Source organism: Balaenoptera physalus, assembly GCF_965194825.1.
Source record: "Balaenoptera physalus genome assembly, chromosome: 1".
Lineage (NCBI taxonomy): Eukaryota > Metazoa > Chordata > Mammalia > Artiodactyla > Balaenopteridae > Balaenoptera > Balaenoptera physalus.
This window is the reverse complement of record NC_138882.1, coordinates 143,978,742-143,997,176: the sequence shown is the minus strand read 5'-3', so window position 1 is coordinate 143,997,176 and position 18,435 is coordinate 143,978,742. Positions and strand designations below refer to the sequence as shown.

Sequence of the window (18,435 nt, the reverse complement as noted above, 5' to 3'; positions counted from 1 at the left end):
TCCAAGAAAGAGAATGCTAAAACTGTAACTCTGTTGAAACAGAATTAATATTTTCAATTTAATCACAGTTAAGTGTCATGACCTTTCAGATCTTGCACTGAACTTGCTGAAATGTGGTCAAATTTCAGGCAGCCCATTCTAACCCTGTGAAGTCAAGGTAAAGTTCAGATCCAGGCTTTCCACAGATACAGAGATTTTTCTGAAAAAATTTTTTGCTTGTTTTTTGATAATGTTATATATTGTTTCAAGTCTCAGAAAATGCTTTACATAAAAAACTCTCTCCTTGAAATATTTTGCCTTTTTTCTCCTTTCCCCCCAAAATGTATCATAAGTATTCTTACTTCTAATTCTGTGAAATTTTTTGATCTAACTTAATTTTATCTCATCTTAAAATTAAATATTGCTTTATTTTAAATTATCTCATTTAGAAGTTAATTTGATTGAATTAAATTTTTTCGTTTGAAAATGATTGTGTTTTTAAAATAAAAAATAAATGGGATCCAATAAAGGTGTGTAAGAACCTGTTTTTGCTCACAAGGCCTGTTAGGATCTCCCAAATGCATCAGTACAAGAGGAAAATAATACTTATAAAATAGGGAAGAAAGATGTCTTTGAGTGATCCTGTTATTTTAAGTAAATGCACTAGAATATTAGGATTCTAGTATTTAATGGTGTTAGTCTGCATAGTCTGTTGCTGTAATACAGAGCTAAATATCAACAGAACTTGTTTCTGTTGTTTGGGTTGCTTTTATATACCAGCTTCAAAATATGTTTTGACACTTTATTATGTTCTGAATCAAGCTTCAGATGTGTGTAATGAAGGATGAAGTCTTTCTCAGACTCTAGTGTATAAATAATGGAGAAGAGCAGTTTGGAAATGGTCTCTCTGTAAGAGGATGGTTTCTGAAGAGTTTCAAGTTATGATCTGGCGCAAGCCAAGTGCCACCGGAGGTGTCAACAGAACCGAGAGTCCTCTCTGAAGGCACGGGCTGCGGCCTCTGCTGCTTTTCGCCCCCTGTCTTTTCTCTCTTCTTTTTTCGATCATCATGTCACTTCTGTAACGTTCTCATTCCTAGTTTCCATGCTGAACCTTTTGAGAAAGTCTGGCACCTCTGATCCATTTTCCTTCACAGACCCTGTAATTTTTGGCTGTATTTTTATGTTTTTCAGATTCAAGTCAATCTGAAAGTCCCAGCCAGCCAAGTGACGCTGACATTAAGGACCAGCCAGAAAATGGTGAGTTTACTTTGGGACTCTTGACTGCTGCTTTGAGAGTCCATGGTAGCCAGCAGCCAACCAAGTACAAGGATTTTGAGGTCTGCCCCTATGGGCGGCCCACGGTCGGAACAATCTGGAGGACTCAAGGAGTTTTCTGGGCCACTCTAGCCGCCCCAAACCCTTCCCCTCAGCCACAAGCCCTATCAGGGTACTCATAAGAACCTTAGTTCCCAAGAAAGTTGATTACTGTGAGAGGCGGTGTTGATTTACCAGATCAAGATCTTTTACAGCGTAAGTGAGGAGCCAACGCCTTTTCATTTCAGTTCCTTTTAAGGTGGCAAGTGACCCACAATCTTCTTCACTAGTGATTTATGTTTATTGACTGACAGGTATTTTTGAGGCCTTTTCAAAGCCTTTGCTAATTGCTTTAAGAAAATCATCTCTGCCTTTGAAGGATTTTTCACTTCAAATTGTCTAAAATAAAACACGAAGGATACGTGACAGAATTAAACTCATCAATTGCATAAATATATAAACTTTCCTTTGCAGAAACTTGACTAACCTAGAATACACACTTTATATATGAATATAATAGTATCCACTAAAATACTAACTGTGTGGTATATGCACTCCAAGGACGAAAAAGGTTGTCATAGGTTAGAATTTAAGATTGAGTAAAACCATCAGTTTCAATAAAAATCAAGAAGTAAACTAGTGATACCCATGACATGCTAAACATTGTACTGTACACTTTCATTGATATCATCTCATTAAATTCCAAAGTGATCTTCCCTGGTGAGAGAGCTGAAGACTCTAATGGGAACTTGACCTTGAGGGACCTTTGAGGGGAATATGGCACTGAGGCTAAAAGCTCAGGCTGTGGTGTCAGACCTGTGTTCAAAGTCTGCCTCTACTACTTCCTGCCTTTGTAATGTTGAATAGATTATTTACCCTCCCAGAGTATTGATTTATTCCTCATCTTTGAAGTGGTATGGTAATAATTGTATTGACATGTTGAAGAATTAAATAAGATAATGTGTATAACATACTTACCATAGTATCTTTCATAGACTTTACACTAAAAAAGTTGGCTGTTGTTCAGTATTCCTCGTATTATTTTTCTAGTCGGTATAGTTCTACCATACATTGTTTTTCACTTACTTAGAATGACCTCATTCCTCCTGACTCTCTTCTTTTTGTTGTTCTATCTATTTTTCCGTTTTGATCTCCATCTGATCTTTTGGAATAGATAGGTAAACTGAATTATGTCAGTTTTGTGGGGTGGAGGATTGAGTTTACCACACTGAATATCCTATCACTGATTTCTCAGGATCGTTTCATTTCCCAAGCCTGGGAAATTCTCTATAACACTGTTGGGCTCCCATATTAAATATACACTATCTGACTATTCCTCTCCTCAACCTGGTATTTTGGTGGTATTTTCCTTATCAAAGTCATCTTTTCACAGCAGGCATTAAAAAGAGAAAAGGAGAGAGAGAGAGAGAGACCTCTGAAGGCTTGTTTTTAGTGTCATAAACAGCTACATCTTATTTTTTGTTGACATTTTACAGAGTGATATTTATAGACTAGTTTCATTCTTTATTTCCCACTTGACTTATAGATGATGCCTTATAGTTTCGTTTTTTTCATATATTATATCTCTTTATAATCTGCCTGAAGTTGTGTCCAGAGTGATTTGTTTTATTTTCACCTTTAAGAGCTGGTGGGCTGCCGAGGTGTGTGGTTCACGTGTTTGGGTCTGGCCGCCCCTCTCGCCCCTCTCGCAGGCCTGCGATTCATCTGTCTTCATAAAATGGCCGACAAGCTGTTCACATGCAAATATAAATTGAGAGCATGAGAGGCCTGGCATGCCTTTCTGGAGCTGCTGTAATACCGATATTGTGCGTTTCCCATTCCAAAAAGAAACGAGGATTGAGCCTGGATTTTTCGGCCAAAGGCACAGAGAGACTAGCCAAGTTCATTGTTAACCCCAGATCACTTGGTGCCACCTCAAGGATTCACGGTACCATTTGGGAAGGATCGTGTGAGTTCAAAAAAAGAAAGTATTAACATCCAGGAGAGACAGTAATAAATTCCTATGTTTCAAATTTCTATTTATTTCAGAGAAAAGTTGAAGTTGGTTCATCTTAGACAATTCCAACTGGAGCTCAGACTAGAGGAATATCAGCCTCTTCAGTTTCCTCTTTCTGCCTTTTGTCAATCTCAGATGAAGTTATTTGAGGAAATATTTCCTCTTCCTTAAAGTCATATAATCCCTAAAGGAAAATAAATGAAGATTTCAGGACTAGGTATTTACATGCATTAGATGACTTTCTGGGGTTGCTTTGATAAAGAGTATTCTTTCATTTTCATTACCCCAGGTTATGGAAGATGAGTTCCTGAAAAGTTCTTGTTTGTTTGTTTATTTGTTTCATTTTTGTTTTTTAAGAAGAGAACTCTCATAAGTATATCAACAAAACTCAAGAACTTTTGAAATCTTGGTGGATGAAGAAGTGACAGACTCTGGTCTTCAAACAAAGTGGGAACTCATTATTCCTTATTTATGTATATATTTGAGGGGAAATAATATTCTTTTTATGCTAGCTCTTGAGGAGAAAGGTAATGGGAAACGAATGGTATTTTCCTAGTAAACCATGGAAAATGAGTAGACAAATGGTAACATGCTGTTTCATCCAAAACCATAAACTAGGCCATGTAACTTTACCTAAAGTGGATGCAGCTGTTTCTTCCCTGCCCAACTAGTCTGTTTTTTTTCTGTGGAATTTTTGCTTTCTTTTCTTGTACTCCCTTAAGACTCAACTGTAAAAGAAAACAAATCTTTGTCCAATTAGAGTATTAGATGGGAATTTTGAAGGAATTATCTGAAGCCCAGAGATAAAATGTCAGAATCTCTGAAACTCAAAATTGGTATAATATAATGATTAAAAATTCCACCTCTAGAGTCAAACAGGCCTGATTAAATAATGGCTGGGTGACTCTGAATAAGGTATTGCCCCAATCTCAGTATTCTTATCAGTAAAATAGGAACACTAAAAGATCCGTCCTCATGAGTATTAAAATGAGCATATGCCTGTGAAACGGCATAATGCCGGGTTCATAGTAAGGACTCAAAGAAAGGTAACTACCACCACTCTCCAGTTAAAGCTCATATCTGTAATGAGATACACATATTCCAGAGGTCAAAAGCTGGGAGCCTTGGAGTGGAAGGGGAGATAATATCAGAAATAAACCAAGACTCTTTAGAGACAGCTTTTGTAGATACCTACTCTGTTCTGAAATGTCAGGCTTAAGTCTCTTAAATCTGTCCATGATCCCCACAGTGGCACATCTATTTCACTGTTTAGTTCTCTTCTCCACATTCTGTTTACCTCCCAGGACTTGAGAGCTACAAAAGTGATTCAGAGTTGCTAGAACCTTCAGAATGAATGCTCAAAAAAGTTATTCTGGACAGAAGGGACTCCACTTAGATGTCTTTAATTTTGTCTGAGTTTTTCCTTGGCACAAACCAAATAGAATCTGGCTTATTAAAACTATAAGCTGATGAAAGATAGGATTCATGACCAATTCCATATGCCTTGAACATGACAGATATCTAGTATTTACTAAAATTAATAAGTAGATAAACATACTGTCATTATCCCCAAATAGTTATTGAGTATTTGCTCACTATTGATTTTCCAGGAGGTTTTTAAGGAAAAAAAAAAAGAAACCCTGGAGAAGTTGAAATCTAATTTGGGTGTGGGTTTAAGTTGTACAGTTGTACGTGTATGACGCATGGGCATACATACACAGATATGACTAATACTGCTGGGAAACCAAATCTAAGGGCTAATACTAATGGCCATAGTAGATGAGGAGGAGGTGTGATCAAAGATATGCAGTACCAACAAACAACCCAATCCAAAAATGGGCAGAAGACCTAAACAGACATTTCTCCAAAGAAGATATACAGATTGCCAACAAACACATGATAGGATGCTCAACATCACTAATCATTAGAGAAATGCAAATCAAAACTACAATGAGGTATCACCTCACACCGGTCAGAATGACCATCATCAAAAAATCTACAAACAATAAATGCTGGAGAGGGTGTGGAGAAAAGGGAACCCTCTTGCACTGTTGGTGGGAATGTAAATTAATACAGCCACTATGGAGAACAGTATGGAGGTTCCTTAAAAACTAAAAATAGAACTACCATATGACCCAGCAATCCCACTACTGGGCATATACCCTGAGAAAACCATAATTCAAAAAGAGACATGTACCACAATGTTCATTACAGCACTATTTACAATAGCCAGGACACGGAAGCAACCTAAGTGTCCATCGACAGATGAATGGATAAAGAAGATGTGGCACATATATACAATGGAATATTACTCAGCCATAAAAAGAAACGAAATTGAGTTATTTGTAGTGAGGTGGATGGACCTAGAATCTGTCATACAAGTGAAGTAAGTCAGAAAGAGAAAAACAAATACCGTATGCTAACACATATATATGGAATCTAAAAAAAAAACAGGTTCTGAAGAACCTAGGGGCAGGACAGGAATAAAGACGCAGACGTAGAGAATGGACTTGAGGACATGGGGAGGGGGAAGGGTAAGCTGTGACGAAGTGAGAGAGTGGCATGGACATATATACACTACCAAATGTAAAATAGATAGCTAGTGGGAAGCAGCTGCATAGCACAAGGATATCAGCTCAGTGCTTTGTGACCACCTAGAGGGGTGGGATAGGGAGGGTGGGAGGGAGACACAAGAGGGAGGGGATATGGGGATATATGTATACGTATAGCTGATTCACTTTGTTATACAGCAGAAACTTACACAATGTAAAGCAATTATACTCCAATAAAGATGTTAAAAAAATAAAAATAAATAAATAAAAGGAGAAGTAAAAATTCCAAAAAAATCCCAAAAAATATTTGTTCCAAAAATGATGATTCTCTTAGTACTTGCCTTGGTCACCTAGAGACATATCAAATTAGACAGCTTATAATAAAGAATTCACTTTATGTGACCTAAGTTTAAAACTTGTCTTCTGTACCAGAAAGAAAGTGAAATTTTATTGGGATAATAAAGAATTTTAAAAATTAAAATCTCTTCCTAAAATTATAATTATGCTTATTACTAATATTTCCACATGAATGCACCTGAAAAATTAAGACTCCGTGTTGAGAAGAAAAAAAACTAGAGAATGGATATAATTGAGCAGCATTAACTTAGAAAAGTTACATTCGGGCAGTGGTTTCATGTGTTGAGAACAGCTTTGATTTTCCCCAGAACTCCAATTACTATTGTTAAAATGTTAAACCTGAAACAAATATAAGAAAAAAATCAAACAATACTTTTAAAATTATTGCAATGCATTACTTCATGTCAAAGAGTTAAAAAAGAAAGAAAAAAAAAAGTATGCAATATCATCATGTTCCTTTATGGTTGATGACCATAGGGAATGGAATCCCGACAAAGTTCTCAGCTCTGACTAGTATCGTTCATTTAATCATTTTGCATATTACTGAAACCCCCTTTCTGGCTTTTCAAGAGCTCCTGAAGGTTTTAAGCCTTATTTGTTAGACTTTGACTTAGAACACCTACTCAAACCACCTTTGCGAATTCCCAGAAGGTACTTTGGCTACTGTCAAGAGTATTTGTGGATATTGGAATGCTTTATATTTGCAGTGCTTTCTCGATATTTACAGGGCCTGTGAACAGTCCCCCAAAGCTTGCGTCCTGTGGTGCATCAGGTCAGGCGTTACTGAGGGAAAAGCTCGTGTGATAGCCTTCCTACTTAATTCAAGGCACACTTCTGTGGGACCACGCTGAGGCAATAGCACAGTCCAACACTGGCACTCTGAAAGCACACTCCCCACTGGGACTCCCTGTGGATGCACCCTTAACTAAAAAAGGAAAGAAAATGTGGTGTTCCCTTGCTGGAAAAAAGAAGAGTTGTGTTCACATGTGTTTTGGTTTTTTTGTTTTTGTTTTTCCTATTTACTGTCTCTCATCACCTGCACAGGCTGCTAATAATAATAATAATCTCATCTTAGTGGTTTTTAAAATGTGATATTTATAACAGGAAATCAGAGTTGGTATTTAAATAATTTTCTTTAGTTTTAATCATGTTTGCTCTGCCTCATTTATCTGGTAGTTGCACGTATGTCAGAGACATCAGCCCTCAGATGGGCCTTTGCAATCAGTGGAAGGTCATGAATCATGATGCTTGCCCCAGATTTTGAAAATTTCCAGCTCTACCTGCCAATGTGAAAATCACCCTGGAGTACTGGTTGAATCTAGCTTTCATGTTCAACATCTTTATTTATGTCATTCCCATCCTGTATCACCAAACTAGGGATCGTTGCTAGAAGTTGCTGGAGGAGCAAGGAATGTACTTTTCTTCAGTCTCAATTGTCACTATCTCACTGGTTATCAGTTAACTCACTTCTGTGAGTATTTTGAATATTTTAGTACTTACGAAATAAATTCCAAGGCTACTGACTTCCCGACTTAAGATTTATATGTAGGATTCACTTTGTAACTTGGAGGTGAGATAAGAGAACTATAAATTTCTGTTTCTTTTTTGGACAAACATTCTTTTATCTGATAATATTCTCATAAGAAAGTGCAGACCCTTTGCTTTAACTTTTTTCACTACCTCCTCAAATATGTAGTAGATACATTGCAATATTATGTTATAATATTAGTACATAGTCGGAAGGCAAAATAAAATTCATAATTCCAAACGCTAAGAATTGTTTCTTACTACTGGATGGACTGCTGTTTTAGGAACTATTTTGATTACTGGGTCATTTTAGTTGGGTCCTTTTAGGAATTTTGGAGGCAACGTGCAGCCGAACAGGTAGCGTTTTATTGGGAAAGCAGGAGCATTCTAGCACCATTGACTTGTAAATGCAACTTGTCAGTATTTCATAATTTGCATGACTTTCTTTTGCAATTACCTAGCAACAGTTATTCTCAGCCGTGTTTCTTCCAAAAACCCTGCAGGGACAGACACAGTAGAGTGACCACCAAAATAACAGCAGTAACAGTAATGATCAATATTCTAAATATTGTAAAGGTCCCAACTCAGGGAGACATTAAAACCTAAATGCCTTCTGGTTTCCAGATCTGTGTAATTAAATTCTGACTGATGAATTTTCAGCAATGCAATGGAGCTAGCCTATCTTCTTTTAGAGACTGGGGAACTAGAATTTGGTTTAATCTAAAATGTCAGTCTGAGACCAGGTGAATTGTGCTTTCTTAAATATTGTTAGCAGATGTGACCCATCATTGTTTACAGGGGCTCTTGAGAAATGCCTGCAGACAAAGGAAATTCTTGGATCTTGCCTTTTGAAAGATGAGGTACCAGCTGAGGCTTCCCCCATATGCATGCTGCAGTGTAGAGTATGATGAGCTTTACCACAGGATTCAGGGTAGTTAAGGAGCCTTTTCAACTGAAAAAGAAGGATGAAATTTGTAGTCATTTTAAAGAAGTAGTTTTACCTCTCACATTATGGGTGTTTTATTGTCTACATACAGAGGATAACAAGCTGAACAGACTTTAAGTAGTTGGCTAGTAGCCAAAATAGGGAATGTTTTAGACCCCTATTCCCCTGATTTCCAAATTCTAAAACGGACTGGCTGGGTGGTCTATTTCAGACACAAACCCCACCTCCTCCCCTCTGCCAGTGCCTCACACACGAATAGTTATAGAGGAAAGAAGAAATAAAGAGGTGTCTTTCTGGTCCTCAAATTACTTCATGCCTGTGACTGTTGTTCCAGGAGAGACAACCATTTGGATGTAACATTGCAAATAGAAAAGTGTTTTTAAGTGTTTGTTTATAATTTATATGGGATTGTGTAAATTTATCCATAGATCTCGATTCTCAAAATATGAAGCAAAACAGTTCACGTAGTATTTGAATCGGGCTCAAAAAGGAAATCAAATGCGGTGCCGTCATCACATCACAGTTGCACGGAGAAGGTGTGGTGGAAGGTACACCTGGTGTTTGGCTGCAGTGCCATCTGCCCTTGTTCTCTGTTCCCTGTGGTCGAAGCCTGGATGGGCTCTGATAGGACCCTTTGACAGATCTCCTTAGAAGGACCTGCAGTGTGTTCCTAACGGTCACTTTCACATACCTCTCCATCACTGAACAATCCGCATGATGAATTTTCAGGGAGGCTAGTTTGGGTCAGGAATAGTGTATGAGCTTTCCTTGCCACAAATAACAGGGTCTGATTTGACATTTGACTATGAATTTGTTGATTTAAATCCTGTATATTATTTTGGGGAAAGATTTATACATCTGTGGATCATATTAGTAAACTGAATGTAATATAAATAATTTATTCAGGGATTTGGAGTAGCTAATCCAGATTGATTAGTTGTCTGCTAGAAAAATTCATGTGACCACAAGGATTTTTGGCACCTTTTCTCCCTACAGCTTCCTCATTCTTTTTCTCTTCTTCAGGTTTCACTCAGCTCCAGGCAACTCTGTTCCCTTGGCATTACCTTGTCGTTAAGGAAATCTACTGGGATAGCTCAAATCGAGGTGGTGGAGGGGTAATATTTACTGCGGATTACTCTGCCCCATCTCAGTTGTTAATTTCTATACTTGGTTGATTTTATCCCAAAGGGAACAGGGGAGTCTCATATGCCTTATCCACAGGCATCGTATGGCAAATATCCAAAGAGAGAAGTATAAAGGATGTTATGGTGAGGCCCAGCAAAATACTAATAGGCTTCGAACAATCTCTTCATGAAGGAAAGTCAGTGTTTTCTTAGATCTCTGTAGGTATTTTGCAACCAGAGAGCTTCTCAGCAAGCAGCATTTGTAAACTCGAGATGAACGAGTAGAAGCCAAATCACAGCTTCCGAATAGGTCAGATTAGCAAAGGAGAGCTGCCATTATAAGCCTGACACTGAGCATCTGTTAAGGGGAAATCAGTTGTCCAAGTCACTTAAAGACCCGTACCTCAATTTTCTCATAAGTAATTTAGCAGATAGTTATTAAGAACCCGCTGGGTACATTTGGACTATGTACTGGATGCATTGGGGGAATACAGTGATGGATCAGACATCCTGTTCTAAAGGACCTGATAGTCTAGTAAGGGGAAAGAGGCTTCATTCATTCATTCATTCCTTCATTCAACAAATGTTTATCAAGTGCATTCCAAGAATCAGATACTGCACTGAGCAAAACAGGTAAAATCTCTCTTATTCCTTCTGGTGGGAGGAAACAGACAATGAACTAACTAATATATATAATATACCAAATGGTATGAAATATTATGCAGAAAAATAAAGCAAGATAAGGGATAAACAGTGGAGGATATGGGCGCTATTTTATGAAGGGTGGTCAGGGAAGGCCTTTTTGATCTGTTGACTTTTGAGCTAAGACTTGAGGAAGGTGAAGAAGAGAATTATGCAGATACTTGGGACTTTTGTTCTAGAAAGAGGGAACAGTAAGTGTAAAGACCCTGAGGCATGTTGGAGGAACAGTCAGAGGGTCAGTGAGGCCTGCGGGGCACAAATGAAAGAGGAGCAGTTGGAGATAGGGGTAGCAGGAAGCCAAATATAGTGGACCTTGTAGGCCAAGGAAAGGACTTGGCACATGCTTGATAAACTATGATATCCTCTACAAGGGTATGCAGATACCAAATCCATTCATTTCTTGATGTGGTGGATATGCCCTGAGCCCCGACACTGTGTTAGATACTTAAAGTTCAGTGGTGAATAAAGCAAAAGGCCTAATTCATAGCACTGTCAAAGAAGGAGACTCTCGTCTGCCATGGCAATATCTTTTAGTATCCCCAAAGGTTTTCCCTTGTGCGTGTATCACTGAAAGCAGAGTCACTCGCCTGGGATAGTTGGCTTCACATACCCTCTCATGCAGACGATTCTTTTTTCATTTAATGGAGGTCTCAATCTGTGGAGCTGCAGTTTAACCCTTATCTCAGGACTCCATTTAGATTGTAAATCCCCAGGTCTCAAGTCCATGACCCCGAAGCTTGATTTTTCTCCCTAATAGTTGCCAGATTTAGCAAATAAAAATACAGGATGCCAAGTTAAATTTGCATTGCAGATCCACAACAAATAAATTTTTTTTTAGTATTACATGGACTCTACTTATTACAAAAAAGGATTTGTTGTTTATCTAAACTAAGTCCTGTATTTTATCTGGCCACCAGTCCTAGTTCTCTACACACTCCCATGGAGGTTACATGGGCAATAGTAACAGCAGTATAGGAAAAGGTTTGATTAGTCTGTGATGATTTCATTGGTCACAAAAGGTCAAACCACTGGAATTTAACCCGCTGAAAATGAGACCTGGGAAGAGTACCACGAAGTTCTAATGACTTGACTGCTTAAATTCCATTCCTCCTGCATCTGCCGGTACCTAGCCCAGTAGTTATACAATAAGCCACTTGTATGGAACAGTCAGTGGGTACAATACTACAGTTGAGAGGCACTCCCTATCCAAGTCAGTGTGTAAGTTTAATTCGTGGGATAGTAATTGAGTAAGGCATTGGGACAGTGCGTGAGTCACTTCTTAAAAGGAAGTATACCTTGTCGCAAGATCCAGTTATTGGTAGACTGTTGCCTCATGAAAGATGGTGAAAATCAGTCAAATAATATAGCACTGGAAAATTCCACCTTCAAAGGTGATATTTAGATTGACTTGAAAATAGAAGGTGCCATATCTTTATGCTCTATGGGAAACTAAATATATATGTTTTCATTTAGGACTGTTTTGCTAGGTATGACAAAACTTGTCTGAATATGTTACAGGAGCATGGTGTGGTCTTTGTACCCTCCTACTTTAAGAAAAGATAATGTTCACAGATTTAAGGAAAGCAGTTTTGGAAAGGAGGGTTAAACTCTATTGGGATTTAGAACCAGGTAATGACAAAAATAATGAATTTGGTGATAACAGTCATGATAGTAGCTCACATTCGTTGTGGACTTCCTGTGTTCTGGTGTGTTAGTTTGGGTCCCCCAAGAAGAATATGCCCTTATGGGATTAGATGTGCAGGGATTTATTGGGCTATGAAGGGAGGGAGCCAGGCTAGGTTGGAGAGACTTCAGACTGCAATACTGATTTGATACCTGTGAAAGGGAACAGGAAAGGAAGGAGGATTGGGAAGGAAGAATCCTGGACATCAGCAAGCTTCTAAGAAAGTTTTGTACAGGCCAATGGAGAGTCTTTGAGCCAGTCACTTGTTATAAAGTTTTTTGTCCCACAGGAACCAGTCTGCATTAGTATCCTCTTCTTTAGTCATTGACTAGGAACCTGGAGGAAGCTCCTTGGAGCAAACATGGTGACAAATCCAGAAGGGAGCAATTGGGGTTGTCAGGCAGTCATGCTTCTTGTAACATGCGATATGAGTGTCTCATTTTTTATGGCCACCACATCAAGGCACTGTGCTAAGGGTTCTAGATTCATGATCTTGTTTCACTCTGATACAACCCTATGGAGATAGGTATTCTTAGTTTACCCATTTTACAGATGAGGAAACTGAGATGCAAAGAATTTAGATAGCTTGCCCACAGTCAAGAAGCAGAAAGGACAGAGTTTTCAAACTTAAACTCCAGAGTCTAATTGCTTAACAATGACCTTGCATTATAGCAAGAATAGTATTCAAACTCTGGTTGTGTAACTTACTGATGATGTAAATTTGGGGAAGTAATTTAAACTCCTGGACTTGTGTTTCCTCATTTATAAGGTGGAATGTTGTCACCTTCCCAGGAAATGTGTTTTAGTTGCTGTTCCGTTTTGAGCTTAAACAATGTTCATTCCTTTCCTTCCTCGTGTTGTTCCCTCATCTACGATGGTCATGTCTTCCTTTATTCCCCATCTCATTCTCTCAGGTATCTGCCTCAGCCTTGCTCAGGCACCCACAGGCTTAATTACGTCCTCAGAACTAACAGGACTGTTTCTATGCAGATTATGTATATGAATATATCTCTATGGATGTGTGTATGTATAAAGTGCCCAGAACTTGCAGTGATCCATAGGAGATACACAATAAAGTGTAGCCCACCTTCTCTTTCATCCACTTCATTGCCTCATGGACACGAACCCTGTGCTAGAGGGCAATCTAGAACATGTCTTTTTCTTGTTTTCAATTTTTGGGGCAAAATTACATTCTTTTGGAAAAATTACATTCTTATTTTTCATATGAACATTCTTTACTCTTTTTTTCTACAGTTTCAAGCATCCTTAGTCTATAGCTCCACAATGGATACTTTGAAACAATGGACTAAATTTTCATTTGATTTTTCTGCTGGAGGTGGAGTGCATAAAAAGAGATTAGTTGTAAGGTATTTATACCAGATGCCATCGTGTTTGTTAGCTGGCATAAAACAATTATGATTGCCAATAAATTTGAAAGTATTTCACTTGCAAAAGATGTAGGAGTGTAGTTTTATTGAAAACATAAAACATTTATTTCCACTCCCCATTTTTTGTGCAGTACAATGGAGATTTGCAGCTCATCCCTTTGATTTTAGATTTCTGAATTATTTAAAAGAATTGGTTAATTCTCCATTTCAAGTGAGTTAGACAAAGTTCATTAGGATATCTGATTCCTAGCATGTCCCCCATTCACAGATCATGTTAACTCCTTAGAGAGGTTTATCTTCTTTTAAAATTGCAAATGCTGTCCAAACTGAAAGCTTTTCCATTTAATGCATTCTTACAGCTTTGGACTATAAGTAAGATCCTTAACAGTAGAGAGGGGACAATGAGGCACCTTGTTGTCAGAGCATCGGCCGGTTCTAAAGGTAGCAGTGCCCAGGACATGCATGCCCCTTGAGTTCTAGTGGATGTGCAAATTGATATCATGAAATATATATAAGTAAAACTCAACACATGCTAACACATGCTCCTGCCCAGTGGTTGCCAACTGGCAGTTCCTGAAGGTGGCCAAAAAAAAAATTTTTTTAAGGAAATTATGCATTTTTCCCTAGATAATAAGATGCATAAGCTGACGATTTTTGCTTTTGACTTTGTGAACTCACTGGTTGTCTTATACTTACAGAGACTCTGTTTGGCAGCTATAGTTTGGATTCATTTAGTTAAAGGTGGGGGAGAGATGAATTATCCATAATTTAGTAAAAATGGTAAATTAAATACTTTGAGAAATAGGCACCATGAGAGGAAACTATTACGAGATGTCCTTAATGGTGAAAAGACACAGAAGCCTCTGCTATAGACCAGTGGTTGATAATTGCCTTTAACTTTCTCTTTTGGCAGGAGAGGGAAGAAGAGAAAAGCAGGTACCAGTAAGAGCCAATAAAGACGAGTTGTGCCCAGGGGCTGCTCATCATCTCCACAATGCATCCCTCCATTCATTCTTTCAACAGATATTGTTGAACTCACTTCTTTCTGAGCGGAATTGATAGTGAGGGCCAATGAGAAAAGCAGCTCAAAGTAGGAGACTCAGGTGTGCACTTCTGTGCATGAATTGACCTAGGAAATCATACTTTTAGAATATAAGATTTTAACAAAGTATGGGTAGCCTAATCATTCATAATTGTGTAGAACATTTGAGTTCTGGGTTCAGAGCTCTTTCTATGTAGATTCTGTACATCCCTAGGAGAGGTGAGAAAACTGACCTTGGTACTAGGCACTTTAAATTGTTTGGTTATGTTGTCTTAATTTGGCCTAATCTAATAGGTAGAGGATAAGGAAAACGAGGTTCAGGGAGACTGAGGCACAGATCGATGGTCAACAGCTAGTGAGTGGCGGAGGAAATGCTGCTTTGTCTTCCTGGGGAAGGCTCTACCATTAAACAGATAATAGATAGTGAGGTGCTTTGAAATGTTTTGGAATGCTTTACATTCAGCAACTGTAATAATCTCAAATAATTTGTATTATTAGCACAGTAATTGTACTATTTCAATGTATTTTCTCTATGTCCTGTCCTTTCTTCCCAGGGAAATCGTAAACATGTGGTTGGAGAATGACAATGGTGGGGATAGTGGTGGTGAATTAGTTAAAACTAGATAATCCATCAATTGTTTTAAGTGAACACCAACAAATGAAAAGAGTAATACGTCATAATGTGATGAAAATTAAACCAATAAGAGAGGGTATGCAGAATTCCACATTTTCCTAGGGATACTGTTATGTACCGTGGGTGACACGTGACCACCTGACATAGGTACCAAGCGAGGGAGATGGAACTGTTAATAACAAATTCATCATTATTTTTTAGAAGATGCAACATAAAAGTAAGTAGAAACCGCAATGTTTTCTTTGGGTCCCCCTAATAATGTGTTTTGAGGAGACCGCTATTCTAGAAAATGTAGAGTAGACTGCCCTTGGGGGAAGAAATTAATGTTTGGGTTGTATTCCAAACATAGTATCTGGCAATCAATAAATATTTTTGGAGAGAATGAATGAGTGAGTAAATGAGTGAATGAATGGCTCTTGCCCTCAGGAGTTTGAAGTCTTTCCCACCCCCATCTCTATCTTCCCCCTCCCCCCATTCCTCACCTCACTGGTAACCACTAGTTTGTTCTCTGTATCTGTGAAAAAGTCTTTTTCTAAAACTTAGCTATATTTGACATATAACATTGTGTATGTTTAAAGTATAAAACGTATTGATTCGATACATTTACATTGCAAAAATATGATTGCCATTGTAGCATTAGCTGACACCTCTATGGCATCACATAATTATCATTTTCTAGTGTTGGGAACAATTAAGATCTAGTCTCTTAGCAAGTTTAATGTTTATAGTATAGTTTTGTAGTCTATAATCACCATACTATGTATTAGGTTTCCTGGACTTACTTACCTACTAGTTTCAAGTATGCACCCTGAAATAACATCTCTCCCATTCTTTCACCCCCAGCTTCTGATAACCACCATTTTAGGAGTTTAAAGTCTTTTAAGGGGAATAAAGTAATTCTACCCTCTTCCAATTCATTCTTTCTTAATTATACATATATTTATTAATATATGTGCTAATCCTTGCATTAGGCAATGGTAATATAAAGATAAATGAGATGCAGACCCAATGCTCATCAGATATATATTCTAGCAAGGGAGATGGATATTTAAATAGATATTTTCCATAAATTGTGACTGTGACCTCCTGAAGGTACTTAGATAGTGTTTGGGGCCAATGATGGAGGAAGGTACAAATGATTAAAGCTATGCAAGAGGCAGCAATAATTAAGTTACAGGTGTTTATAGAAGAGCTTTATTAAACATTTGACCTAAATATTGAAGCATATGTATGATATGCTATGCTATGGCTATGCTATGCTATGGCTTCCCTGCCTCTTAGAATGAGCTCAAAACCCCCATTCCACACTCTGAGGAAATCTAAACTTCACCCCAGGATTTCTGCATGTTTCTGGGAGGGCTTTCAGGCGAAAGTTCCCTTCTGGCTCTTGGTTCCTACACTTGATGAGTTAGTTTAAGTGATAGATCTTCTCTCAAGCCATACAACACTCTCTTCCATGGCCTGTGCTCCAGATGTTGGGATCAGCCCCTTCTCCATATTTCTGTTCTGTGCACACACACAACATATGTGAGTCACTGAGGTTGGTAAGTTGCGTGGTAACGGGGTCGGGGAGGGAGCACTTAGGTTATGTCTCAGAACGCACAAACCACTTCACACTGATTTTACACAACTCTGCCCCTAAAAACACTTAGGTGACTGTGCCATGTTACCATTGCCCTCTCTTTTCTCCCTTCCCCCTCCTCTCTGAGCTTCTTCTTGTTCTTGTTTAGTTCTTAATGCAGAGGAGTTTCACTATATCTATTTCCTTGAATTTTGCAAATTGATGTTCTCGGGGGGGGGGGTCTCCTTTATTAATAAGAAATGTGCCACCAATACATTTTCCTAGTCAGTGAATGCTGGTGCTCTTGGTAATATAATAAATGGGATTCACGGCTTCTGTATGCGTGAGAGGGAAGATGTAGCATCCTTATTAAGCAAAAAGCACATTCGACCCACCACATCAGACTCAGTTTGGCTAAGGCATCGTGTTTCTGAACAGTTTCTAATACAGCATAGTCATATCATGTTTAATTCTTGGATGGCCTTTCATCCACTATGTTTCCCTTGGAGTGAAGCTTGCAGACTGCCTGGCTGACAGATAGAAAGCATCCAAAAATGAGAGACAGAGTCGAAATTAAAATGTGACTTCTTTGGCATCCACCTTTCGAACTTAGGCCTTCCCCCACTTTAATTCAATTTAGTAGATGTTGGATGGAAACTAATACAGTTAAAAAGAACTTCATGTAATCTCACTAACATTCTTAGAACATGATGCTCAAGGTTTTCTGGTCAAGGATATTTGCATTTGCATTTCTAGAACAGTGAGAGGTAGAATTCTGTGCGTGTGAAAAGTCCTTGCTCTGAGAATGACATTTCCAAGCTGTCAAAATCGGATGCACCCAAAGCTAAAATCGAAATTGCCTTTTATTCTGTAAATATTGAAGAAAGGGCTTAGCATGGCACTTGTGAATTTGCTAGCCAAGGAACTAGCCTACTGGGTTGGAATCAGAAAAAAGGCTATTTGTTGAGTTTAAATTGTCACAAAATTCAAGCTTGAGGGATGCAGTGAGAAAATATTACAAGCAGTCACAGCCCCACATTTCCCTGCCGGCCATTTAGCCCCTTTGACAGTATTTACTAGTGCATCATTTGGGGGTGTAAGAAAATTGAATGAATATATGTTGCTTGACTGTTCTTATTTCCAACTTCTTGATGTTTACAGAGAAACACAGAGATGGTCACACTAAATCTTCACACATTATGTTCATCCATTCAACCAACATTTATTTATTGAACATCTGCTGGACGCCTGACACTGTTCCAGGCATTAGTTACAGCAGTGGTCCCCAACCTTTTTGACACCAGGGACTGGTTTCACGGAAGACAATTCTTCCACGGACCGGGGCAGGCGGGGAGGATGGTTTCGGGATGATTCAAGAGCATTGCATTTATTGTGCACTTTATTTCTATGATTCTTACATTGTAATGTATAATGAAATAATTATACAACTCACCATAATGCAGAATCAGTGGGAGCCCTGAGCTGGTTTTCCTGCAACTAGATGGTCCCATCTGGAGGTGATGGGCGACAGTGACACCCGAAGTGTGTTGCTTATGTCCAGTCTACTCTGTAAGATGCAGCTTCATTGTCACTTGCCACTCACTGATA

The 18,435-nt window shown here is 38.4% G+C and overlaps 1 protein-coding gene across 13 annotated transcripts in view; it reads left to right on the top strand.

The window, feature by feature from the left end:
• The window catches only part of NFIA (nuclear factor I A), a 392,763-nt gene that overhangs the window by 181,776 nt on the left and 192,552 nt on the right, over window positions 1-18,435 (top strand). For all 13 annotated transcript variants that reach the window (XR_014261496.1, XM_082453615.1, XM_082453621.1 and 10 more), the window contains one exon: window positions 1,171-1,236. Coding sequence is in view for 12 of the 13 variants with exons in the window: in XM_082453615.1 (XP_082309741.1) it covers window positions 1,171-1,236 (66 nt within the window). In the remaining variant the exon portion in view is untranslated. The remainder of the gene's footprint in view (window positions 1-1,170; window positions 1,237-18,435) is intronic.